Source organism: Thunnus thynnus, chromosome 13 (assembly GCF_963924715.1).
Source record: "Thunnus thynnus chromosome 13, fThuThy2.1, whole genome shotgun sequence".
NCBI lineage: Eukaryota > Metazoa > Chordata > Actinopteri > Scombriformes > Scombridae > Thunnus > Thunnus thynnus.
This window is the reverse complement of record NC_089529.1, coordinates 18,663,942-18,691,878: the sequence shown is the minus strand read 5'-3', so window position 1 is coordinate 18,691,878 and position 27,937 is coordinate 18,663,942. Positions and strand designations below refer to the sequence as shown.

General features: G+C 39.3%; 1 protein-coding gene across 3 annotated transcripts in view; it reads left to right on the top strand.

Annotated features, from left to right (window-relative positions):
- The window catches only part of LOC137195834 (rho GTPase-activating protein 26-like), a 111,563-nt gene that overhangs the window by 39,693 nt on the left and 43,933 nt on the right, over positions 1-27,937 (top strand). Inside the window, exons 1-16 of one of the 3 annotated variants that reach the window (XM_067608479.1) lie at positions 3,323-3,641; positions 5,335-5,430; positions 7,642-7,703; positions 8,568-8,639; positions 13,826-13,927; positions 14,028-14,138; positions 14,871-14,975; positions 18,218-18,347; positions 18,929-19,029; positions 21,062-21,156; positions 22,598-22,676; positions 24,133-24,169; positions 24,495-24,560; positions 25,863-25,937; positions 26,068-26,152; positions 27,232-27,290. In XM_067608479.1, the coding sequence (XP_067464580.1) occupies positions 7,701-7,703; positions 8,568-8,639; positions 13,826-13,927; positions 14,028-14,138; positions 14,871-14,975; positions 18,218-18,347; positions 18,929-19,029; positions 21,062-21,156; positions 22,598-22,676; positions 24,133-24,169; positions 24,495-24,560; positions 25,863-25,937; positions 26,068-26,152; positions 27,232-27,290 (1,120 nt within the window). In that variant the 5' untranslated portion in view covers positions 3,323-3,641; positions 5,335-5,430; positions 7,642-7,700. Of the gene's footprint in view, positions 1-3,322; positions 3,642-4,715; positions 4,818-5,334; positions 5,431-7,641; positions 7,704-8,567; positions 8,640-13,825; positions 13,928-14,027; positions 14,139-14,870; positions 14,976-18,217; positions 18,348-18,928; positions 19,030-21,061; positions 21,157-22,597; positions 22,677-24,132; positions 24,170-24,494; positions 24,561-25,862; positions 25,938-26,067; positions 26,153-27,231; positions 27,291-27,937 lie in introns of those variants that run through there. The other 2 variants (XM_067608480.1, XM_067608478.1) reach the window with 2 other exon arrangements.

Sequence of the window (27,937 nt, the reverse complement as noted above, 5' to 3'; positions counted from 1 at the left end):
AATGGTAAGGCATCAGTTCTTGCTACATCTGTAAGTAGATGTTCTCTGGACAATGTACTTGTGGCATGTAATTCTGTCTTTGTTTCATAGTAATTCATTTGTGTTGGCCAGATCTTACAGAATCATATAGTCCAACAATGTGGTTTTGATTTGGAAACATGGTGAGAGCGAGCCGAGAGCTCTGCTTCCAGCTGATGTGTATGTGTGTTTTTTTTCGCGCACAGACGCACAGAACGTGCAGTTGCGTGTGTCCGAGTATGTCAGTGTCGACAGCTGTGACATGCATGATGTATACGCATACATGTGCCAGAAAAAAAAAAAATTCTTATGTTACCTCATCACGCCGTTTGCCAAAATGTACAGTGAGACATCCTCCGAGGGCGAACAAGCTAAACACAAATGCATATTCGCGAGTTTGTTTTTCATCACAGCTTTGAGTGATGCAACCAGAACCCATTGTTCCCAAAGCAGAATAAAGTCATACTTGACATTCATCAGGGTATTTACTCTGAGTGGCAACACAAATAGAGATAAACAGTCGGCTTGTGGTTTGTAATAGAACTTGTCAGATTTGAAAACATACGGTAATGTTTCGCTCGCAACACTGTCAAGTAACTGAGAAACAATAAGAGGAACAGTAATGCTATAGCGATGGTTTCGGCACACGCTGTGACAGATTACGGTTACTGTTGCTTAATTATTTGAACTGAATACAGAAAGATGATGAATCAGCTGTTTGTATAATATTTCCCACGGTGGAGAATGTGTGGCCTTGTGATGCAACACATCACTTCAAATGAATATAAACCAGAATCAAGTGTATACATTTTAAAACGATGCTGCAAAAAGTCCAAAAATAGCAGTTGGTGTAATTTAACTGAAGACTGAATGGCTCATCATTTCAAGTTTTTTATTACAAAGTTTTTTTTTGAGAGAAATTATATTTAAACCATTTTAAATCTTTGATCATCTCTGCACCAGACAATTTCATGGGTTTGTTGAGACATTTCCTAAGAAAAACTGACACTTTAAAGTCATCGTAGCATGTGTAGGAGGAGGAGAATGTCAGATTACACAATCATATAATGACTCTTCACCTAAAGAAAGATCTGCTGGAACTCCTAACGGGTTCACTCTTAAAGGTGTTAAGAACTTTCTTTTCAGAATCAGAAACTTTTGGATGCCTTTTTTTACTGATGATTAAACTGCGGTGAGTGCACATAAAATATAATGGTCCAAACTAGGATGCATGTGCCAACATTTAGTATTACAGGTCAGGACACTTTCCACCAGGCAAAATTTATTTAAAAAATGTAATAATGTTTTAATGCTCTACTTGAGGTATACTTAAATTTGTTTATTTATTTTAAACAACCGCATACGTTTGTACTTGATGCTAAATCCTTTTTCTTGAAGTTGAAACTCGGTCAACTATGACTCAGATGTTAAGCTATGAAATAATAATAATACTACTCATCATACCAAGGTGTGGCTACTTTGGGGGAGTTCATGTGTGCTCGTCTTAATGTGGACCGTTTGTTGCTCTGAATTTTCTGCAGTTATAAACTGACAAAGTAAAAGACTAAAAACAGAATGTTAAATGTTTCTCTCATTCATTGTATCATTGTAGGTATTGTATCAGATTTCAAACATTTTAGCCATCATGTTTCTCCATAACTGACTGGAGACACTGTTTAGTACGGACATTCGAAAGTCATACAGGAAGAAATTAATCAGACCAATTTCCCCACTTAAAGTCAAAGCAGCAACCAGCACATCTGGATGTTCGAGTGTGGAAGTCCTTTTAAAATGAGTCACTGTAATGGTCACATGATTATGGTTCCACTAAAACAAACATACAAACTGTATTGAACACCTACAGCACCAGTCAAAAGTTGGGACACGCTTTCTCAATCAAGTGAATAGGAAGGTGTGTCCAAACTTTTGACTGGTTCAATATGTGTCTCTTTCAGTTAAAAGTCAATTGAATGAGGGTCTCAATATCTACAGTACTGTAACTTCAAGTCTTCTAATTTAGACCTTGGTGCCATTTGTGGAAGTTAGTGGAAGGCTAGACATGGATGCCACCGCAAGTGTGACATCCATGATGCTTGTCACAGCAGCCTCAGTACCGCAGAAACCAACAACACATGTTTTATGTAAATAAAATAACTCTCCTGTCACTCTCGCTCTCTCTCCATCAACTGAATGCAGCATGTTTTTAGTGGCTTTCTGATAAATGCATGAAATGATAAAAGTGGATGACTGTATTGGACAGTAACTATTAGAATATTCATAATGATAAACTGATTATATATATATATATTTAACAGTGTCAGCGGATCTGAGGCTGCCCTTCTGTTTTCCGACTCCTCAGTCTGTGGTTTGATGTTTATAAAGGAGAGCACATGCAGCGTGGCCGGAGCCAGCCCCAAGAAATGAAGAAACGACTGGCACGTTTCACTCACAAGGTGCTGAGAGGAACTGTCAGTGGCAGGAAGGAGAAGACGGAGCAACCAGAGAGGAGAGGAGAGGAAAGGAGGGAGGGGAGACGGAGGCCACAAAAAGAAGAGTGAGGAGGAGAGTGTAGAAAGAGATATAGTTTTGTGTATCTCAGTGGACACATACTGCATGACATCAGTGCTGCCAGAGCTGGATTTGATTCCCACTGAGGCCGCCCATGCTGAAAATAAGGCACTCTCGCTAGCAGGCGAGGCAGTCGTTTAGATGAAGACCAGAGCAGAGAGGGGGATTTAATTTTATGACATGAAGGGGATCAATGAAAAGTCTGCACTGATGATACAAGGAGAGACGTAGACACGGAGAAAAGAAGAGATAGAGAGAGAGACGAGGTGTAGATCTGATGATTTGTCATGTTTTTGTGGTGTTGATTTACAAGTAAGGCACTCACTGTTAATTATAACAGACACAATACTGGATGTAGAGCAATCTTCAGCACTTAAATGGCTATTTACACCTGAAAAGTTTTATACTGTTGTTTGTAACGTAGTTTTATACCAAAGGTCTGCTGTCAGTATAGCATCATTTGCCAATATCACAATGTTATGCTGCTGATTTTGATTATAAAAGTCAAATCTGTAAATAACTATTATACTGTATATACAGTCATAAAATATATCACTCACTTCAAACATCTCAATGCTGCACCTATGCTTATAAATGTGCAAAATAGTAATTCCCTACCTTCTCCTTCATGTTTGTTTTTTTCTAACTAAACCTTTGCTTTCAATTAATTATTAACAAGTAAGATTTTGCTGTCCTGTGGTGCTAAAACAAACTGATACATCAGCAGAGCTTTCCCAGGGGTTGTTTGAATCACTAATAATAGTATCTCACGGATGACTTTGCCATTTGCTGAGATTTCTGGCTTTCATAGCTGTGGAAACACACACACACAGCAGCTTCAAAGAGTGGACCATACTCTTGCTTTTAAAACAAACTCCACGCTGTCTCAAACCTAAACACAGTTTCTTTTGCTCAACAGTGGAGAACAACACGGCGAGTGAGCGAAAGCCCGTGCTCTATCTTTCTCCTACAGACCACCTTAAACTGTGTCAGATTTTGCAGGCAGAGACTGAGGAAGTTATTGATTACTCGGTACATCTTTGATCTCTGAACAGGTGATTGTTACTGATAAATATTCATATCATTAATTTATCAATTATATGACACTTATGATGAATAACATTAGCATTTATACAATAGTTTTTAAATTGGAAGAATCTTTTAGTTTTAAATCGACTGAAGAACAGTTGAATTTTAAAACTAAAACTGTTTTAAAAGAATAAAGTGCTCACTCTCTAACTTTGTTATAGTTTTCATTTTATTATAATGTGTCACTACTTAGGACTACTGCTGGTGAAAGATTTTTTTTTTATTTTTTTTTTTACTGGACACTGGCACTGCTAAACCGCAGTTTATCCTTCAAGGTTGGAGTTTGGTCTCAGTTTGGTCAGGCTTTAGTTATTTTGACGCTACGGGGCCACTGTGACTCACTGCTAACTGACATGCTAAGATGTTTTTTCTGAGTCAGTCCCAAGAGAGAAAGTGGTGTGTGTCTGTGTTTGTGTGCCAGCTTGTGTGGGGGTTCTGGCAGCACACGCAGGAGCTGCTAGGCCTGTGTTTCATTTCTCTGACTGGCAAACTGCAGCGAATCTTTCCACGCACACATACACATACACACACACACACGCACACTCACAGATCTACATGGAGAACCTGTGGTATTTACATGAACACGGCCAATTACGTTCTCTCTGTCTTCTCTCTCTCTCTCTCTCTCTCTCTCTCTCTCTCTCTCTCTACGCTCACTGTCCTTTCCCTGACTCCAATCTGTCTTTCCATGAGACTCTTGATCTAGCCTATCTTTTTCTTTCTCTCTATATTTCTCTGCGTCCTTGTCTGGTTTTCATTTTAAGTTCCATCCATAGTTTACAAAATGTCACTGAAATGCATGTTTGCTATTGGAGGTTTTGTGTAATTTCTCTTCTCTTTCTTGAAAAGAGGGGTTCCCTGCTGGGATAGACCACATCCTACTGTTTCTCTTATTGAAAGTCTTTCTCTTCCATCTTTAACCACGGAAGTAAAGGCACAATTAGCCTTTGCATCAATAGAAATTGTTTATAACTCCCCGATTTATTCTGTCTCGGTGTCAGGATAGCACGCAAGAATGGAGAAGTTTCTCTCTCTTTCACTCCGATCCTGTAGAGGCTGACCTCAACCTGTCCAGCAACAGGAAATATTGTAGCGAAGGTGACCCTGCCTCGAGTTTAAATGGAGAGGAAGCCAAACTCGCTGTGAGTGTCTGTCTCCTAGGAGCTCTTAGCGCCTCATGTATTATTTGAAAGGCATCCATCTGTCCGAGGCTTTTCGCTGCCTCACTTGGTTAATGTGACTTAAGTATAATGGAACTTTTTGCACTTTTCCGCACACACGCACACACACACAGGCACACAAACCTCCCCACAAGCTGACAACCTTCATCACTAACGCCACTGGGGATCCACTCACAGTATCCGCCTGTCTGCATTTAAGCTTTTTCCACTCACTCTCACTTTCAAAAAATGTAACGCAGGACAAAGAGCGATGTTCTCTTACACGATTTGTATTAGTTTTAGCTCAGGAAGATGTGAGCGACGGTGTGATGCTTTCTACACGTCTTTACATTTGATGGTTGAATCATAATGAACTCCCGCAGAATGTGGTGCTTTCGCTTACAAAAACATGCAGTCAAAGTGTCCTCAACGGTAAAATAAAACATCACTAACCTAGACGCTTCGTTTTTTTTCCTTTTCTCTCTCTCCGTTCTCGCAGGTCTGTCGACGGCCAAGAGGAAGTTTGCTGACTCTCTCAACGAGTTTAAATTCCAGTGTATTGGAGATGCCGAGACGGATGATGAGATATGCATAGGTGAGCTTGCTGATATGAAATCCAATACATTCACTGTACCATCAATCTGTAAATAGACAGTAGTCAATGCGCTGTCATTCATAGCCACTGAAATAGAACAGTTGTATCAGCACTAATTTAAAGGTCAGCTTTATTTTCAGACAAACTGTCTTGAATTATCTGCCCTGAATTTGTTCTTTGTTTTTTTTTTCTATCAAAGCTTTTAGTATTCAAAGCTTTTTCAGCAAATAATGAACATTCTAGTGATACAGAGCAGAAAGAACTAAAACTAAACAAAGTGAGGCATGAGTGCTGATCATTGGCTTGATTTTGGATGTTGCAGTCCTGTTTTTATACCTTTTTTAGTTTTCACTATTTGTATTACTTTTATCTAAATGTTGTCTTATGTTGGAATTAAAAGCATCATCTAACGTTTCCATGTAATGATATACTTGTGATATCATTACATGGAAATTCACTTTAAGCTTAGGCCAGTTTGAGGTTAACATCAGTTTCAGATTGTGTAAAAGCCCAGTTCTTCACTTGAATTTGTCTGTTGGCATCATATTGTAAGATGTGCAGACAGTCGGTGAGCAGCCAGGTCCTACATCAGCAGCTTTGAATGGAAATAGTCTACAAGCATCTCCAGTGGCATTAAGAGCAAATAACATAAGTATAGTATATATAGTATGTGGATGTACAGTACAGTTTACAATGTAGATTTCTGCTTATTGTCTATAATAAAAAATAATAATAAAAGCATAATTTACGTAAGATATACAGTCAAGATTACAATGCCAATGTTTCCTCATCCTCTATAATAAAACACTAATAAAAGTGACATGTTTCATAGCTCTTGCTTAAGCCTGTTGCATATATCCTGAGTTTTTTTTTAATGTTGCTCTTGTCTGTTTAATACTCTCCCCTCTCAAAGCAGCGTAAGAAACCCAAACCTGACACATATCTGTACACACATGAATATTGTTTAATACTAGTATAATATTAGTGTACATGAGAATATAATTAGTGATTCCATGAAGTCATTTAGGCCTCCCAGTGCTCTTTTTGTGTCTGTCCAAACAGCCTGCTGTGAAACATGCAGCAGTTAACCACCACACCCTCTCGTGCTGCCTGGCTCTGCCCGTGCAGGCTGCAGCTCCTCACTGGCCTGACGCACCCACTACTGTTGTTGAACTATCCCCAGCTATCTTTCCCGAACAGCTTGCTGCTCAACCGGGCTGCATTGTTGTTTTTTTAAGGATATCCATAAACATGTCACAACTCATTTCTCTCTCTTCTCTCTTTCTCTCCGATACAATGACGAGATTTCACTGCAAACAGATTTCCAGCATATCCGTTAAAAAAAATAACTCTTATTTAAATAAAAAGCAAGGTGAAAAATGCACAAGAACAGGCTGAGTTAGTTTTACTAGATCATTATCTTATTGTAACTCTCTCAATATTACATTTTTCTTGTTCTAGGCGATTGATGAAGAATGTGTGACTGAGCTTACTGAAAGATTTGACTGCATTTTATGAGCTTTATTAAAGGATTGTGTTGTTTTTTTAATGCATACCTTGCATAGTCCTGAGGATCTGCTGCTTTATAGTTGGATCTAACTTCTAAGTACCAAATCCTGTAACTTGAAGTCTGACGTTGAAAATCAGAGTGTGTGTAAGTGAGAGTATGAGTGTGCTGTCACATGATGATTAAGGAATAAACTTGGGCTCCACTGTCTACGTGCACGCATGTGTGATTTTTACATGGCAGCGCACATGCCGCACATGCTCAGTATGTACTCAGCGTGTCTGAAGAACGAAGTGCGTGTGCGAAGTGTTGGACAGGGACGGAATTGAAGTGGAAACTCTGACCTAAAACAATGTAGCAGTACCCTTCTTGCCAGCGAGCGAGGAAACAAGCACTGAGCTGTATTCACAGTGAAAGCACCATAGAAACAAACCCTCTAAATTGCAGTTTCATTTCTAGTTAATTACTCTGCTGTGTCACGAGTTTAGTCAAATCTGTAAGAGGTCCAAGAGTAGAAACAAAACATCTTCATCCCTGCCACCTCACGCCAACTTTCTTCAAACACGCTCTGTTCCTGTTTTGCCTGCACTTGGTTGTCTCTCTCATTATCAATTATTCAAAATGCCAACTTTTTCCTCTTTCTTTCTCTTCCATTTGTCTCCTGTCTTTTATGTCTCCGTGTCTACCGACGTGTCTGTCCTCAGCCAAGTCTCTTCAGGAGTTCGCGGCGGTCTTACAGAACTTGGAGGATGAGAGGACACGGATGGTGAGTGTCCTAACAAGATTGTATTGGATATGATATGGTGGGTTGTCGATTGGAGGGAGCGGAAATTCACTGTTATGCACTGCATTTTACTCACACTCAGGAAATATATTGATATTGACAGGGCTGTCAACTATTATTATCAGAATCAGATTTATTCGAGACAAGGAATTCAATGTGGTCCACATGTCAACAGAAAAAGCAAAAACATGAACATTAAACAACAAACATAAACACAAACATAATAGTTTAAGACTGGTGGACTATCTGCTTGCATATATGTATATATATGATAAAAACTATGTGTGTGTATAAAATAAATAGAATATAAATAGAAGTATGAATACCAGTGTAGATATAAATATAAATTTTAGTGTAAATGAACTATGTGTGTATTAACAGGATTTATATGTACGGTTAACAATTAAAAAAAAGTACAAATCTACATACATCTACACAGTGCAGGACAGACAACTAATGATAGAATTGGTCAACCAATGTTTTTTGAATCTTTTTCAGTGAATAAATCTTTATTTGGTCTTTTTTTAAAGCATAGAAGCTTTAGGCATTTCTAGAAAATGATTGTCAGGTGTCATATGGCATCAAAATAATTTTCACAAATAGGCTTTGGCCCCTCTGAGAATCAGTGCTAGGACCTATAGATGATATTTTAAGTGAAATAATAAATAAAAATTTATGATTCATGTTAAACTTCTTTGCCAAACAAAAAATGATGAGTAATGATGATAATGCATACAATGTCAGTAAAAATGTATATGTCCTTATAGTAACTATGACCTTAATTTTATGTGTATGTGTGTCTGTGTGTGTGTGTGTGTGTGTGTGTGTGTGTGTGTGCGCCCGCAGATCGAGAACGCCAGTGATGTGCTGATTATGCCTCTGGAGCGGTTCAGGAAAGAGCAGATCAGTGCAGCCAAGGTAAGAGAGTGACTGCACAGCCACATGACTGGTGACGGAAATAAGCTCTGCTGCACATGTACTGTGCATCAGTATCGATACGCCGGCAGCGTAACATAAATCAATAAAATCCTGTTAGTGTCTTTTCAGCTGGCAGATACACCTGCTCACAACATTTAGTTATACAGTAAACTTAAAAAAATCTTAATATTACTTAAAACTGTTAGGTATTGAGAGATGTGTATTTATATCATGTGATAATTGTTGTGTGCTTTTGGCACTCAACAAGGAGCACTGCAGCTGAAAGACTTACAGTCTCTGCAACATTGGCACCTCTGCTTTAGTACCACCTGCTTGATCTTACTGCAGTTTATTTGGTTTTTGAATATGCACTATACTGCTTATATTTTATCTTTATACTGTATCTGAGTAAATGTTACCTATGTAGTTTATACTCAGTGTATTATTGGATTTAAGCGATTTTCCAATTTGATCACAGAAGATCCACAAAAAAGGGCATTTCTACTGTTTACTTGGTCTTTTTATTTGTGTATATTAAAGCATGCATGGCTTACAGTGTAGTTCCAGTGAGATCCTCCGTCATGGAGCATTGAGGCAGTGCTTAAAGAATTTGTTTTGATAACAATACTGCAATGCTTTTATTTTAAAAATCCAGAAGAGCAGCTTTACTTAGAGCAAAGACCGAAAAAGATAATAGTTGCCAGTTAAAACGAACAAGCTAAATGCCATCAGATATGAGTGCAATAAATCTTTACAACAATGTCATGATAGGATATTTTTATATTGCAGACCTTTTAAGGTGCTTATGACGCCTTAAAATGTTCAGTCTTCATCTCAGTCCGTTGTTTTAACAGTACAGTGACGCATTGAAGGACTTTATGAAAGTCCTCTTCAAACATGCTTGTAATAAAAGGCTATATAGTACATGTACAGAATATTTACTACATGTCTAAGGGTAGCCCTCTTCTCCCATGGTGCTGTCTATCCCTTTTTAGCTGTGTTGCTGTGTTGTGCTTGTGTTGCTTTTATATTCTGTTTTAATGCCTTTTATGCTCTATGCAAAGCACTTTGAATTGCCTTGTTGTTGAAATGTGCTATACAAATAAACTTGCCTTGCCTCGCTTTGCCTATCAAGGCCTGAACCATCACTACATGACCTGGTTAGGAGATTAGAGGAATAAATAATGCTGCCACAAATCACTGATTCCCACAAGGGGGGGTCTCATAGGCCAGCAGGGCTCCCTTGTGGCATCGCTGGTGTTGTTTTAGTGATTCAGTGTGTGTAAACCTGGGGTTGAATGTACAGGAGGGCATGGAAACACTGAACTTGAAGGTAAACAGGAGGATGATTACCTTTTTAATAACTGTAAATATTCAAAACTAAATGAAAACACTAGACAGGACAGTTAAGTCCCACACATGACTCAAGATTTACTAGAGAAATATTACTTTTTATAACTATTTCTTTCTTATTCATATTTTACAGGTTAAAAGATAATCACTATACTTAACATTTTTGGTAATCCCTCACCCTGTGTAGCAAATATGCCATCTTTTAATGTTATAATCTCTTTACAGTAGGCCATGGTGCACTTGCCCTGTGCTGTCATTAGCCATAGGACCTAGATGAGTAGCCATGGGGGTTCCCCTGATACATGCAGTATTAAACATGTTATCGGTGCATACTATACTAATCCACCCCCTTACAGCAGGTCATTGTTTGATTGTGACATGGTGGCCAGATTAAGAAGTGAACGCTTAATCTGTGCGGTTAGGTCACCATGAGCGATGTACTAATCCCAGTTTAGCCCTAAAAGAACTGACAACATCTTCGCCTGGCACAGTTTCACCTTGTCCTAAAGCTTCAGAGCTGGCAGTCCTCTAACATTAGAGGAGTTTCAAGGGAATTACAGCAAGTGGTAGTAGAAATATGTTTAAAACATGCTAGGTTACGTATATTACAATTTATTTAAAGAAAACACCCGTGTAAGGTCCAGGTTCTAATTTTATTCACCGTGGAATTTACACAAATCAAACTGCGGCAGAAACAAGGCCTCAAAAAAGGCATTACACAAGTAATTCAACTTCAACATGCTCTGTCAGCATTAAAAGTACAACATTGTTCTTAACACAAAGGACATAGGGCTGGTAATGTGAGGCCCATGTTTGTATAAAACAAATACATCAGTCCTGCAACAATGATAGAAGCTGAATAAACACACTCAGCATAAAGTCTCTGAAACAATCTACCGCCGCTAAAGTCGTGGACAGTTGGTGTTATTATGTGTTTTTCAGCCTATTTAAGTTATATTTACAGTTTGATGACTGGATTAGGTGAGAGTATCTCAGTCAGCCATGCATCAGTGTCTCAGTTAGTTAAAACCTCAGCAAGACAGCAAATGCTGCCTCTGTTAATGTTAAATAATACAGCACAGTATATTTATTTTACTCTTAATGAGCTTTGGTACCCTGGTCAAACTTCATTAAAAAAAATTAATCAATAAAATGAATACTAAAAGATTCATGCCATGTGCTGTATGCAGTGACAGGCTGGGAGTGATGATGTATTGGTTGGCTTCATGTTTCAGTTGGACTTCCTCGTAGTTGTTGACATGACAGAGCATAGGAGTTGGTTGTCAAACTCAACTGTGGCTGTGATGAGTCAATCCGGTGGCAGGACATGATCCTGTATGAAAGAATTTCATTTACTGCACTGAAAAAAAGAAAATCAGTCAGTCATCAGTGAGTAATCATACTGAGAGGACACTGCCACCTGCTGGCTGAAAATGGAAGTGTATTAAAGTTAACTACTGTAAATGCTTCTCTAATGTAAATTTATTTTACCAATAATTTAGGTATAAAATTAACCATGGTTGATGGAAAACATGACATTTGAACTGTGTGTGCACTTTGTGTTTGTTGCACATTTTTAAAGGAAGTTAAAAAAAAAAAATCAGGCTTTCTTCTTTAGACTTTTAAACATTCTTAATCAAAGTGAAACTCATAATGAGGGAGGCGGGGGAGTTGCAGCAATCGTCACATACATGATTTCCACAGTGAATTTGAAAAAGTTGAGAGAGAGACAGACTTCTAACAGAGGCCTTGTTGTTTAAAAGAACGTTCATCATCTCTGATGCGTTCTGCAGCTGTTGTCTGTTCCTCTTCTGGCCCTGAGGACTTTACTTGTTGTTGAAACGGTCTTGGCAATGAAACACCTGTATCATGTGACAGATACTGGGGGTTGACATCATTGGCTTGTCTAAGTACCGACTGACAAGGCATTATTTTGTTGCTTTGTTTATTTCCCTGGCAAACATCTTTTCCAAGAGGAATGGGGAAAAAGAAATTCTCACAAACACAAAGACTGGAAGGTCTGTTTTTGGCTTATCCAGCAAAAAAAATATGACAAATGAAGGTAATTCATCACATTGATGCAGTGCTTCTTGTCGATTTACATCATTACCCACAAAAGGCCATTTTTACAGATGGCATTTTAACTTGTCATAGTAGAAAAACCACTAATAACATTAATTATGGCTCTGTCATGTTCCAGTAAACCATGACAATGACAGAGAACCAGTAAGCACAATAGCAGGACCCTGAAAGTGAAGACGCTAAATGGAATACAGCCATTATTCATTTTAATTTTTAACACTTGTGCTTTTCCTACTGTGACATGTCAAAATGTCTTCAGTGTGGTCTATTACTGTGTAGTAAATAAGCAATTGAATGTTTTTACGGTAATGTAAATCTTCACCAATGGGCATACAGCATGAAGCAATAGCATGTTAAAGGGATAGATATCACAACATGTCTGAAGGTTCAAAAATTTGTATCATCTTCCAGTATGCAATATATTGTCATATTTCCCAACCTTACTTTCCAGCATCAATAAAATTAAATACGATATTATTGATAAATGAAGGTTTTCCGGTGAGCATGCTCAGATGTCATCAGTTTCAACAGAACACATCAAGATGGATCACCAATTAATAGCAAAGAAGATTCTAGTTTTACTGCCATTATTAATCATTACTTTTGTTATTGATTTTTTTTTCTAGCAACCAATTGATCAAATAGTCTTTAAAATGTCAGAAAATAGTGAAATATGGCCATAATAATTTAGATCTTCATATTGCTTATTTTGTGTCCAAAACACCAAAACTATGCACAACAGAGAAGCAGCGAAGTCGAGGAAGCTGGAACCTTCACCTGAAAACAATTTCCATCTTTATCCAATTCAACAAATAAACTGACTGATTTTTTTCAGCACTTCAATACTTAACTGGTCCCTCTTTATATCTTGAACAATGGAAGCACAAAATATATTCTCACTCTATTATGTCCCACATTTTGGAGCTTCTTCAGAAAGCTCCAGCCTGGTCATGTTATGAGTATGGGATAAAGAAACTTAATAACATTAACAAGCTGGGGGCAGATGTACAGTAATAATACCAGAGGGCCTCTCTAACAGAGGGAGACCCACCCTGATCTACTCCTCCTCTGTTTATGTGTTATCGTCTCTCCTTTTGTTTCCCTGTCTCTCTGTACTGATCCATGTCTCCTCCTTCAACTGGCTTTAATTAGTTTAATGATCTTAACGTGACTGATAATTATAGTACAACCAATAGAAAGAATATGGTCAGAAAATAACTCCTCCTCTTCTTCTTGTATCTGTGTTTCTTGGACATTGGAACACTTTTCAGTTTTTCTCTGTATTTTTCAGTCCCGTACTCTTGAATACACACCCTGTTCTATCTGTCCCTGGTTTATCATCCATCCATCTGTCTGTCTTTTATGTCAGTGAGCTCAGCGCTGATGAAAAAGTCTGTTGTTTAATAAGCAGCTGTGTTCCCCAGAGGAACTATTTTATACCGGACTCCCTGAAAAATGGAAAATATGATGTGCAAGCTAAAGATAAATTCACATTAAGTGAAGTTTGCCTTGCTCCCTGTTCTCAAACCTGCAGCTGTTTTTTCTCCAACTATACAAGCACTATGGTTGATTGCAGACGAGTCCATCCTAATAGGAAAATAATTAAATGAGATGTTTAGTTTATTAACGGCACAGAAATATTGACAATGAAGTTCTATGGGAGTTAAATTAACTGCGATGAAGCTTTATCATTTTTTCTGCCACCCAATTAAAAGGTTTTTTTTTGTGTTTGTTTGTTTTATCTGTTGCAGGAAGCCAAGAAAAAATATGACAAAGAGACAGAGAAGTATTGTGCAGTACTGGAAAAGCACCTTAGTCTTTCAGCAAAGAAGAAAGAGTCACATCTACATGAGGTAAGATGTTGGTAAGATGTTGCATCTGATTGGCAATATTTCTCATATTTTTCCATGAATATCAGTAAGTCTGTTTTCTCAATTTCCATCCCTGTTGTAGGCGGACAACCAAGTAGATAACGTACGGCAGCATTTCTACGAGGTTTCTCTGGAGTACGTCTTCAAGGTGCAGGAGGTGCAAGAGAGGAAGATGTTTGACTTTGTGGAGCCTGTAAGATGACACTTGTTTTTTTTCTCCTTTTATGTAATATCCCTATTTTTTTTAATGCTTCTCTCCCCCTAGGAGGCTGTGTGCACATGCTCTTTTTCAGCAGTAGTCTGTTTTACATTCATTCACTTTGACATACCCACACCCAGCAGCTGCTCCGTACAATCAGTCTTCTGAAGAGCAACAGAGCTCTTCTACTAGAGTGGTTTGGAGGTTTTGCTGCCTTGCTTGAGGGCACCTCAGTGGTAGTTATTGAGGAAATGAAGACAATTTGTTGCACACAAACCACACAAACCCCACTTTTAACTCTGCAAGAAAGTACATATAAGGTCTTATTCACTGGCTCTGTTTTAAGTTAAGTCTTCTAAAATATTAAGTTTTCTCTATGTCATATGGTAACATTATATTTCACAATTGGCCATTGTTTTTGGTTCGATGAATCTGATAAATAAAACATGTCTACTTTTTCTCCTCTTTCTTCTGTTTTTCTTCTACCATTGTATCTGTTTTTTCTCGACTTTATGCTCCTTCTGCACCTTCTTTGTCAGTTTCTCCATATCCTCAACCCTTTCTTCTTTCTTCACATTCTTACACTTTTCTCTCTCCTCCTCCTCCTTTTCTCACACATCTGCAATAATTCCCCATCCTCCTTCTTCTTTTTCCCTTGTCGTCATATTTCTGCTTTCCCTTCCTTTCTTCACCTATTTCACCTTCTTGCTGTTTTTGTTCCCTCAGCTGTTGGCATTTCTCCAAGGTCTGTTCACCTACTATCACCACGGCTATGAGCTGGCAAAAGACTTCAACCACTTCAAGACTGATCTTACCATCAGTATACAGAATGTAAGGTTGCACGACGCGCACACACACAAACAAAACACAAGTTAACACCCCAACCTTAAGCACTGTACATAAATATATATTTATGCCGCAAAAAAGTCTGTCTGTAGGAAGACAAAAATAGTCAAAATGGAAAACAAACACTACTCGTTAAATCTACAGACTATCTGTCCATTAATGCTTGTTTTTATAAATTTTTCAGTGTGCAAATGGTGCTAATGGTCCGTAGGTCTGCTCTAGATTTATTTTGTTTTTAACAAGTAGATAGATAATGTTTGGAAGGGCTTTACTTTTTTTAGTTGCAATCCTCAACTCAAAAGAACATTTAAGATTACTCAGGTTGGCTTAATTAGTACAGTGGAAACATTTTTGAAACAAAAATCCCCCAGAACAATTCAGGAAGAAGCGTAAAAAAAAATTATCCTCCAAAAGTATAAAGAGCCACAGACTGAGATTAATTCAAAGATCAAAAAGTCATGTAGTAACAATTGAATTTGAAACTAAAAGTTCACACTAAAACTTCAGGTTATTTACATAACCCCGGTTCTCTGAGTAATATGAGTGGGATGTCTCACTATGGGATGCACGCCTTGCTGCAGCCCTCAGACGCATTAATCTCATTACGCCAATCCTGATTGGCTGGTAAATATGTTCATCCGCATCAGGTAGTACCATCTACCTTAAATAGCTCATGCGGACGACACAGACTCATTCAAGATTAGCACCTCTTCTCACTCACCCAAGTAAGAAGGGTTGTCTGGTGAGACATCTCACTCGCCAGACAAGTCCATCAACCCACAGCAAGAGCCGCTCTGCTGCAGTTAGGACTCCAGGACTGCCAAGTGGGAGGGGCTTTGCTTTGTGACAGGTTTCCCCTTATGAGGATTAGCCCAGGAGACAAACAGCTGATCCGTCCTCCTGAAACCCCTCATCTTATCCATGTAAATGGGCACAGCATAGACTGGACATAACGTATGCGAACGCTGATCTCCAGGTGGGGCAGCGATAGCCACAAGGTCAATAGGAGAACATGAACCCATCACCTTAGGCACAAAGGGCGGGTTGGGCTTCAGGGTCATCCTTACATCACCCAGGGCAAACTGAGTGCACAAGGGGTGCATCAAAGGTGCATGGATGTCACTAACTCATTTAGATGGATTTCGCTAACTCATTTAGCCGAAGCCTGAGCCAGCGACAACACTGTCTTGAGGGACAGGTGTTTCAAGACTGCTTCCTCCAGTGGTTCGAAAGGAGGGCCCTTAACCCCCTCCAGAACCACCAAATCCCACTGAGGCACCAGCCGCCTGAAGACAGGGAGCAGCCTGCGCACTCCCTTCATAAAACAGCAAACCAGCAGGTGTTAGCTTGCTGTTTGTCCCCCAAACCCCAAATGACAGGCGGCGATGGCTGCCAAATACACTTTAACCGTGGAGAAGGCCGTGGTTGTTTTTCAGTCAGGTCCTGCAAAAATGACAATATAACACCCACCAGGCACTGAAAAGAAATGCGTCCCCCTCTGTGATACCATTCTTTGAACACCCTCCACTTACAGTTATACGGAGACCTAGTGGAGGAGGCTCTAGCATTTTAGATAGTGGCAATCACTCTCTGTGGGAATCCCACAGTTGTCAGATCAAGCCACTCATGGGCTTGATCTGACAACTTAACTTGATCTGAACCTCTGCCCCACAACAGCAAGTCTCTGCGCAGCGGGAGTTGCCGAGGCTGAGCGTGCAGCATCTGGTATATCCCTCACTCTGGACAGAGTGGGGGATATCAGGGCCAGGGGAGGGAATGTGTAAAAAAGCCTGTCTGGCCAGGTGTGCTCTAGTGCGTCTACACCCAGGGGAGCATCCAGGCTGCGCAGGGAGAAGAACAGCATGCACTACGTGTTTTCTCTTTATGTGAACAGATCCACTGTGGCCCGACCCTAGTGCGCCCATATCTGTTCCACGATCTCGAGGTGCAGAGTCCACTCTCTGTATACTGGCGCGCCTCTATGACGTCACCCATTGGTTTCTCATGAGCTGATTTGGAGCTCAAAGTGGGCAGCTCCGGCCGTCGCTGTCTTGGCAGTGCCTGACGCCGCCTAACTCCTGGCTAATCAAGAAGTGGAGCTGAGGCAGGCCGAATGAAGCCTGGTTGCTGAAACAAGCCACCTAGTGGCTGGCAACCTGTCACTCAAAGCAGCCACATCTTTAATTATCCATAACTTTATGGCTTTAAAATTTAAATGGGTGAGTTATAAAAATAAAATTCACTCCCTGTACAGTTGTCATGAAGGGGGAAATTAGCTATAGAGACAAAAAACATTTTTTGTACCAAGCTGTAAAAATGTTTATTTCTACTGTAAAGTTGGGAATTTTAACATGGGGGTCTATAGGGATTGACTCGCTTTTGGAACCAGCCTCAAGTGGCCATTTGAAGAACTGCAGTTTTTGGCACTGCGACATTGGCTTCATTTTTCAGCCCCGGTCGTTGCTGCTTGGTGCCAGCATATTTAACTGAGAGGAATGTAACACCCCCCCCCGACAGTTAATATACGCCACTGATGAGTATGAAAATGATGTAAATCATATGCTTTGGCCTTCGCAGTCACCAGATCTCAACCCAATTGAACACTTATGGGAGATGTTGGACTGACGTGTTAGACAGCGCTATCCACCACTATCCTCAAAACACCAAATGAGGGAATATCTTTTGGAAGAACGGTGTTCATCCCTCCAGTAGAGTTCTGGCAGCACATGGTGGCCCAACGCCATACTAAGACCCTTTATGTTGATTTTTCCTTTAATTTGTCACCAGTCTGTAGCTGTGTTTGAATGAGACTGTGTTGTCCACATGAGCTATTTAAGGTAGGTGGCACTACCTGATGCAGACAAACAAGTTCACCAACCAATTAGGATTGGTGTAATGAGATTAATGCCTCTACGGGCTGCAGTGAGGCATGCATCCCATAGTGAGACATTGAAACGAATATTAAGAAAGAGAACCTCTCCACAGAAAGGGTGCTAGTATAGTTACACCTCCATTTCCAGAAACATTTGGAAATTATAAAGCTTGAAAACTCAGGTTCTATAGCAATGAGCATTGATTTTCTTCCATAGTTTGTCTTAATGTATCTCTTATTCTGCTAAAAAAAAATAGGTTAGTATAAGGTGTGCTGCTGTTGCATGTTTAGCTTACACAGGATCAATAAAAGGCCTACCTGAGGTGTGTGTTCCTCCGTGTTTGTGTTTGGACAGACGAGGAACCGCTTTGAGAGCACACGGTCGGAGGTGGAGTGTCTGATGAGAAAGATGAAGGAGAATCCACATGAACACAAGAGTGTCAGCCAGCACACCATGGAGGGATACCTGTTCGTACAGGAGAAGCGTACGTATCTGCCCACTTCTCTCTGTGTGTGTGTGTGTGTGCGCATGTATGTTACACAACTGACTGTTATCTGTTGTTAAAGCAACAGATGCACTCTTAAATAAAATGGTCCTACATCTTAAAATGAGTGCACAGTGTAGTAAAAATTTGCACTGTTGTATTAACATGGAAACATGCATGATTATGTGTGTGTTATATTGGTACATGCATGTTAGAAACATGTTGCTTGTATCTGTCACACATACATACATACATACATACATACATACATACATACATACATACAGTACACACACATCCTGTCAGAGCAGCAGGACAAACAAACTGTAATGAACCTATGGTTGATGAAGTTGAGCCTGACCGTGACAGCAGCTCTGACCACGTGCGATTACCATGGTAACATAGCTGTCTCTGTCTATGTTTTCTCTGACCATGTGACATCACTTGCCTTTTTCTCCCTGTCTTTATTCCTCTCTTCTCCTGCGATCGGAGGCAGGGAGTCTGAAGAGGAAGATGAAGGAGAATTCATGTTTTTAACCTCTTTTTTTATCTCTCTCCATTTCTTTCTATCTCTCCCTCAGGCTCATTTGTGTCTACCTGGGTGAAGTACTACTGTACGTACCATCGTGAGCCTAAGAGGGTCACCATGGTCCTATTTGACCCTAAATCAGGAGGGAAAACAGTGAGTAGCTCTGGCCATTAAAATATACAGTTGAAGTCAAAATGTCACAAAACATTTGACTTATGTGTTTCAATATGTGTCTTTAGCAGTGGAAACATATACAATCAAGTTCGGCTCACACAAACAACTACCATACTACCATATCTTGGCCTTAGTGTCACTTCCGCCTGTCGTTATGTCATCTGCTTTGAAGTTATTTCTCACCTAGTTCGTCCCACTGGGCTACTCTCCAACACTCATCAACACACTGTGCTCACTGCTGAGCACACAACAAGCTCTCACTGTGTTTGGTATATCTTTATTATTCCCAATACATGGCACAGTGATGCAAGATATTTTCAGGGAAGCTACAGCAGAGTTTAACATCAGAAAACTGTTGAACTATTTAAAATCGTCAGCAGTAAATGTCAAGTTTTGCGTCAGTCCTTTCTTGATGCGTGTTACCATTTCCCACCAGTGTACAGTCATACACGGAGATACCCATTTGAGACGAGAGAGATAACCATTTTCACAACAACAGCGTTAAAAGAGGAGTGTGCAGTTCCGGCAAAAATGTTTTGAGTAAGCAGCATGACTCCAACTGTTTTCTTGAAGTGCTTTCACCCTCTCCTCCTACGTTCTGAATAAGCCACAGCTGATGCAAGTTCAGGCTTGTTTTCTGAAGGTTGAAGGTAGAATCAGAAGCACTGGACATCACAGAACGATGATCTCTTTGAGTGAAAGAGCAAACAAGCAGGATTTTTTTTCCTTCCAAAGTGCCCGGGTCAACATTCAGCAGCTCGGCTACTAGTTACTGACTGAACCCAGTACACTGGCACAAGCTGAGCCTCTGAACTCCAACACAGCAGGACAGCAAGGACGGTATTAACTGAACAAAACATAGAGATCTGAAAGGCACATGGTGAAACTGGCCAGCGGGAAAAAAAGCAAAAAAAAAAGCAGCTTGACTGGACTGAAAGGAAAGAAATAAAAGTCATGACATCAGACCTGAGCCCGTTAATGTTTCATAGTAAGATAATCAAACCTGCATGAAATGTTTTTGAGGTAACATTAAATGTGTACACATGGTGCTTCATCACGTGGTATCTAAAAAAACAACAACAAAAAAAATGCATGACGTAAATGATATATGAATGAAGTAAGCCACAGCACATGAAAGGCAGCAGGGCTGAGTATTTCCAAAAATGGACACACCCTTGTATGTGAAAAATACTGTGCAAGAGTTTTGTTATGCTGAGTATGTCACACTGGTTTAATATAATGGCTTTCTTTGTTACTTTTTTCACATTTTTGCCAAATATTTAGTTGAACTGCATTTGCTCATATTTAAAACATAGAAATAAAGTACCATGAGGGCCAGAAATATGAGAAAATTGCATCAAAATTAATTTAGATCAGCTGAATTTTGTCTTTGTGACATACAATATGAAACTACCTGAAATGTCCATGTGGACGTAAGCTAAACCCCATTAGTGATGTGATTTTAACTTAAGGTTAGATAGAGTATGCCACTTGCAGTACATCATATACAGTAAGAAGTTTTTCACATTGATTCATTTGCTGTGCTTAAGGCTAACAAGCTAAGTAGTGCCCCTTAATAACTAATATGTGATGGGGTCCAGTCTGAGATGATGCTCAAACATTTGTTATTTCAAGTAGCCAGTTCCTGTAGAGAGTCATGTCTTGTGCCCATTTCACTCTGCAAGTGTTTCCAACAGTATCTGAATGTGCTTCCAATTTAAAATGATAATTAACTTAAATATGATTAAAAAACAGACGAGTCATAAGGAGAGACTCTTTTGTTTTACTTAACTTGTCAGTTTCTGAATTACCAGCCTCTCAGTCATCTCAGATGTCATCCATGATGTGATAAACACCTGTTTGTTGGGAATTCTTCTCTTCTCTGTTGTGTGCAGAGCAAGATGTACTGTGGAGTTGCATCCTGTTTTGAAGTGCTAAACGCCGCTCTGCATGCATCAAAATGATACTCATCATTATGTTTTCTTTCTTTCTATCTTACTCTCTTTGTCAGGGAGAAGAGGAAAGCTTCACTCTCAAGTCTTGCACCAGGAGGAAGACAGACTCGATAGAAAAGAGGTTCTGTTTTGATGTGGAGGCTGTGGACAGGTGAGAGTGTGTAATATTTTCTTTGAATGATGGACTTGCCGCATAATTCTTTGACCTTCTTTTGACATACCTCCAACTGCCTGTCTCTTATGTTATTTAACTTTATTTCTTTATCAATAAGAAACATTAAATTTTCTTTATGAAAAAGACACAAGCTGTGTTGTATTCTTGTTGTTGTTAATCATGGAAGCATCATGCGTTTTCATGCAACACATTTCAGCCACATTGCTCTGATCCCGCCATCACTTCAGTGACTGGCATGAAGTGTTTTTACACAGTGTAATTACAGCCAACAGACACATAGGGGTGCTGTTCAGTTGATTTACACCTGGACATGGGACATAGTGGGTGTTTGTCCTGTCAGGCTGGATCCCCTGCCAGCTCTGCTTCCTACACTCCTGCTCCTCCTCTTCTCCCCCCCACCCCGCCTACTTCTCCTCAACTTCAACCTTCCCTCATTGATTTCAACTCAACTTCCCATCATCCCATCCTCTTGTTTCTCGTTCTCACATTATGCCTTTATTTATATTAATGGTGTGTGTACATCTGTTGGTGTGTATTTGTTTTAAGCAGTAAATGGAAATGCTCATGACTTTTCCTCTGACAGTGTGTTTATACATAAAACATTTTGTTGTGCAGACTTGCGGAAATGCATTAGATTAAGTAGATTTTTGTAAAAGTTTGTATTGTTTTGAACGTATTTGTTTGTGTATCCAACCGCAGACAGTATGTGGCTGTGCACATGCATCTGTGTGTGACTGTGTGCTGGATGGTGTGTCATGACTGAAGGACAGTGTGTAGATTGGTGTGTTTGTGAGTGTGTGTGGAGGGGGTTGCAGTGCTGTGGCGGTGACAGTTGAAGGTGAATGTACTTTTAGAGACAGGGTGACAGACTGTATATGACGGATTGGAAACCTATAGAGGACTGAGATGGACATGACTAATGAGGCTGTGTGTGTGTCTGTTTGTGTGTGTGTGTGTGTGTGTGCGTGCACATTCAAGGTTGCCCATATCAAGGTGATTTTCCATAGTGCATTAGACAAATGTATCCTCTGTAGGTTAAATATGCTTTGCTCTTAAATAAGACTTGAGATTTGTATGCAGGGATCCTGGCAGCACATGGTGTCATCAGAAAAGGGGTATCAAGCCTTTTCAACAAAGTGTTTTGAATCAAGTATTTTATTACTCATTATCTAAACAGTTCTTTGAATGAATAGAGATTTTTTTTTTTCAGTTGAGCAGCTCCTTGTTTTAAGTGTGATGTCATGATCACAGCTGTAGTTTGTTCTAAAGGCGTACATGTATTTGCATGTTTATCTTTGTGTGTGTTTGGTGAGTATTTGCGAGGTTTATTGATAGTATGTCACAGACAATTTGCTACTGACCTCGGTATTTGTTAAGTCAATTTGCTTTTTGTCTGCTTGCATGTGTGTGTGTGAAGGTCGGGAGTGATCACCATGCAGGCTCTGTCAGAAGAAGACCGCAGGTTGTGGATGGAGGCCATGGATGGGAGAGAACCGGTAGGTTGCCACGGTTACCGGTTTGTTCTTATGTGACAAAGACGGAGACAGAGAGGCAGATAGACAGTGTCAGAGACAGTGATGGACAACATGTCGTCTGTGCAAAAAAAGCTCTAATAATGTAAATCATTTTTGTAAACTTCAGCAGCTTTCCCTCAGTGCATACATAGCACGATGTGCCACCTAGTTTACATTATTAATTTTTAATTGATTTTTTTTTTTTTTGCTTTGTACTGTTTGTTGTTGTGCTGTTGTATGTTTTGATTGTAATGGCCTACAGATGCAAATTAGCTTCAAGCTAACTCTGGTGCAGTGCATCATTTATGCTTAATACTGCACACTGTACTGTTCAATAAATCAAATCAAATACTCAACATTATATGCAATAGACACAAACCAGTGGTTCTCAAGCAGAGGCTCAGGATACCTATTAGGAGTTGCTAAATCTGAGGGGACATAAGATTATTAATGGGACAGGAAAGGACAAAAAAAGACACAAAATTGTAAGTTTTCTTAAGAAAATGTTTATAATCTTTGCTTTTTTCTTGTGAAATACCCAGTAGTTCAACTGCTTCAGGCCTTTAGCAATGATATATTTTGAGGAGGTTAGAAGGGAAAATCAGTCAATCAAGTCTTTGATGGAGCTGCTCACAACTCAAAGCCATACTTAATGCGACCTGTGATGAGAGGTTGCAAATAGACATAGATAAAAATGTTTGAAAGTTGATTGACAGCTAGTCTTCCCAAAACTCATTTTATGCCTTGAAAACGACTTAATATACAGCTTTTCGCCCTAAGGCTGGAAGTGTGCTGCTTTCCTCACTCTCATTTAGCCATGTTCGTGTCCCAACACCTCCCTCATCCTCGTGTCTACATTCAGATGTGCAAAGGTAATCAGCATCCACAAGCTTCAACAAGCAGTTGCTGAGCTCAGGCAATCTGCAATAAAAAAAAAAAAAATGTTGATGTTCACATTTCACACTTAAGCTCTTCCCACATTTATCTTTGTTAAGACTTCCCTGCTCTGTGGCTGCTGCTACTGTACATTCACCACGAGAGTCAGTCCAAACTCACCACTGACTACAGCTTCTGTGCATGATGCAACCACACCAAGTCCAACTTGTCCTGAACATAAAGGTGTACACAGAACTCTAACCTTTCCGTTACCATGGAAACTGAAGTTATGAAGATTGCAAACAATAAACGTGACGTTTGTGTATGTTCCTCAATATCTTGATGAATCGCAGTTTTTCCTCACAAGTGAAATTAGCAGCGTTTGCTAAGAAACATTCAAATCCTAATAGGCTGAAGTAGAAAAAAACAGTACAACAGCATATATTTTTTGCTGAAATGTGGACTACAAATTGAATGTACAAATATATCCAGCCCTCATTAGATGTAATTGTTAACATAATTTTCTAGCTAAAGGAGTTGATGTGTTTTTTTTTTTTTGCAGGTGTACAATCTGAACAAAGACAACCAGGCTGAAGGATGTAAGTAGCTTTAATTGGGATTCATTAACTGTTTTTAAGGGCACAGAAGTAATTATTGTTATCATCTGACTGTCTGTATTGGCAGGGCTATGGTGAGAGAGGGCATGGATGTTACATTTAAATACAAATATTCAAAAACCTCTGTATGTTTGTTTTTTTTAACCAAAAAATAAGTTTGTAATTCAGTTTCACTAGAATATGTGGTTTGCACTCTGTTATAATCTTGTTGTGTCACCATTTTCACAGAGAGGGTTATCGTATAATTGTTCACTGTCTCACTTCACTGCGTATCTCACACTCATTCTGTCGTCTCTTTCTCCATCAGTGGCCCAGCTGGATGTGATTGGGTTCAACGTGATGAAAAAGTTTATCTATGCAGTGGAGACTCGAGGTACAATGTTAACTCAGATCCTTTTTTCATTCTTTCTGGTCTTTGGATTTCCTGCTTCTCAATACTCTGTACGCTTCAACCTAAATTGAGTACAGATCTGTGCTCTTTATGTCCCAACACAGTTGTACAGAGTACAGACTCCAGCCAACATCACAAGATTATCAATGCTTGTTTATATCTCACTTTATATTTATATCTCAGTTACTTGCAGTGTTCTCACGGTAATTAAAAAAAACATATGTAGGATACTGCACACATGTAAACATAGACATGTGCTCTTACTATTATATAAAACAGCAAAGTGGCAGCTTCTTATTTTTTTGACATAATTAGATCTATGATAAATAGACAACTACTATTTTGCATACTGTGGTGGATAGTAAAAATCAGTAGTTGTTAAACAATCTGTGGACAATCTGAGCAGAGGAAATTACCGATAAGAACAACACAGTGCTTACGGAAGAACCTCTCTCTTAAACACAAGCTGTTGGTGGAGGGAGTTTTGAAACGACAGGTGTCAAAGGTCATCAGTGGGATTTAAACCCTCCATCCTCTGAGTATGTTATCTTGTGATACATCTGGATGTTCCTGTCTCCTAAAATGTCACAGTAAAGGTCCACATGTGCAATATCAGTACTTTTCAACTTGTCCACTCAGAGCATCCATTATGACACATTCTTCGGCTTCGCTCGGCAGACGCATTTACATTTAGATTGTACATAATGATGGCTTTGTGTATCTGAGCTGCCAGCATCATTCTTTATATAAGGGAAATCTATGGAAATGACATTGATAAATCAAATGTTACGGTTAATGTACATGTATTGAAATGCAAAAAAATACCTGAATTGCTGAGTTTATTACAGTAAACTTGGCTGGATGTCATCCTCCTGAAATTCATGCTGAGTAATGGTTAGCTATTAGCTATTTGATTTTCTTGATTCTTGATTTTTGACAGATTAATTGACTGGTGGTGTTTTTATGGTGCCAAGTTTAAAAACACCTCCTGCGTAAGCATGAAGGAGTGGCACCATTAATGCCTTGTTCGGCTGTGGTTCCTGATATTAAACCAGGAAGCCTGTGCCTGTGGGTTTTTTTTTCCACACTGTGTATTTTAAGATTGAGGATGAATTAACATTTGACTGTAAAAGGTACCTTGCTAATGTAAATTACCTTTATCTTCTGTAATTTCAAATGCAGCAAATGTACAATACTAAAATAAGACAGCAGATGTGTAAATATTACATTTTGTTGGTTCAATATTTCCATGGAACAAGTAAAGGAGCTCTTCTTTCCTCTCAGGTATTGATGAGCAGGGATTGTACAGAATCGTTGGTGTCAGCAGCAGAGTACAAAAACTACTGAACCTCGCAATGGGTAAACAGAAAAATACATACAAGAAACACACACACATTCATTTAGTCAATACATTTAAAATAATCTATACATTTGAATGCATTTCTTCTTTCTCTCTCTCTTTTTTAATCCCCCTATTTTTGTTGATCAGATCCTAAGACATGTGCTGATGTGGAGCTGGACAGCCCAGAGTGGGAGATTAAGACTATGACTAGTGCTATCAAGCACTATCTCAGGTTTGTGGCAGTTATATAAATGTTACATAAATGCACACAAGGTATAAAAACAGAAATTCTTCAAAAACAGCTATACAAAGTTCTGTAGTTATGAAATTTCCCCAATGTTCTACTCAGACGTATTTGTCATAAAATTGTGTATTCAAAGATTAAGGTTGTGTTTAACCTCAACGTTTGTCTTTTCATGACTCTTAATTATTCCTCTCATTCTGAAATTACCGCACTTTTCTGCTCTTTTACTTATAATACTTGAATAAATGCATATTATTGGTTTCAGTTTCTGCCTCTTGTACAAAACAGATTTCTGGCTTGAATTGAAACTCAATAAATTCATTTTTTTAAGTTCATCTTTTCCATTCTTACATTAGTTGCTCTACTTTCTTGTTAAGCCTGTTTTATGTATTTTATAAACTTTTTTATTTACCCAGAGAGGGCTGATGCTGATCTTTTTATAGCAGGATTCCACTTTATATTCACTCAGTTGCGCACAATCATACATTCCCAGTACAACCACAGTCTTACCTGCTGGCTGCTGTATAGCATTTGATGGTTAAATTACTTCCTCAAGAGCATCTTAACTGTGGGTGGCCAGGACTAGGCAGCTAAATGAAAGGAAAAATGCATGACGGGAAAGAGGAGTATTGGTGTTCAAGCTGTGCTCAATCTACTATACCTGAATGAATCCACACTGTACTGCGCAAATGTTCACATATAGACACATTCACGCACATATACACACATGCACTTCATTGACACATAAATGGACAGATTCACAGAAAGACCTCAGGTCAGGCCTCATTGAAAACCAGCAGGAGCTATTACAGTCCTCAAGCAGCAGTGATAAACTGATATCCAGCTGTGCAAGCGGGCATGGCAGAGAAAAAAAGACGAGAAACCGACTATACAAGATGAGGCGAGAGGAACAAGAAAGGTTTTTACCTCTCTGATCTTAGTTAGATGAGTGCTCATCCAGAACTATTTAGATTTATTGATTTTCACAAGGCAGCCAACCTTGAGCTCTCTTTCAATTTTCCAAGCTGACATTCTCCACCTGACTTGTCCGTCTCCTGTGTTTCCAGAGTGCTTCCTGCTCCTCTCATGACCTACCAGTATCAGAGGAGCTTCATCAAAGCTGCCAGTGAGTATTTTTCTTTTATGTCTTATTTGCCTGTCAAATGTGACCCTGTGGAGTTCAGTTGGCAGAACATAAGACAGACTCTCCTGCAGTTTGAGGTTGTTAGATTCCCACTGAGGTTACCCATATAAACACATACATGACCATATGGTTTACAAACTGCTAAGAAGGAGAATCCTTAAGTAACCTTTGGCTTGTTAAGTTATGTCGTTGTGTACAGTTAATGAATGGACTGAGTATGGATTGTAATTATTTAATTTTTGTAATAACTTAGACAGAGATTCTTTGTCCTCTTCTTTCCCCGTACCAATGAATGTCTGTATGAAGAGATATTTTAAGCATTCCTCCTCAGTTTAATTTGGAAAATATGAATCATCATGTGAATGAGGTCATGACTTGCTATTAAACTAGTTACCGGCTGCAAATAGAGGGTTCACCTGCTGAGATACCAGCACACACACTGTGCCACTGGGACGCTTTTGTCTGTCTATTTGCTCTGGTAGTTGAACCCCCTGACTGTTGCTTTATGTTGTGTGTGACACACAGTATGTTACTGACCTGCTGTGTGCACAGTTTTTATACAATATTTATATGAGTTTCAAATTACACATGAAGAGGAAAGGCCCGGGGAGCTGATCTAAAAGTGACAA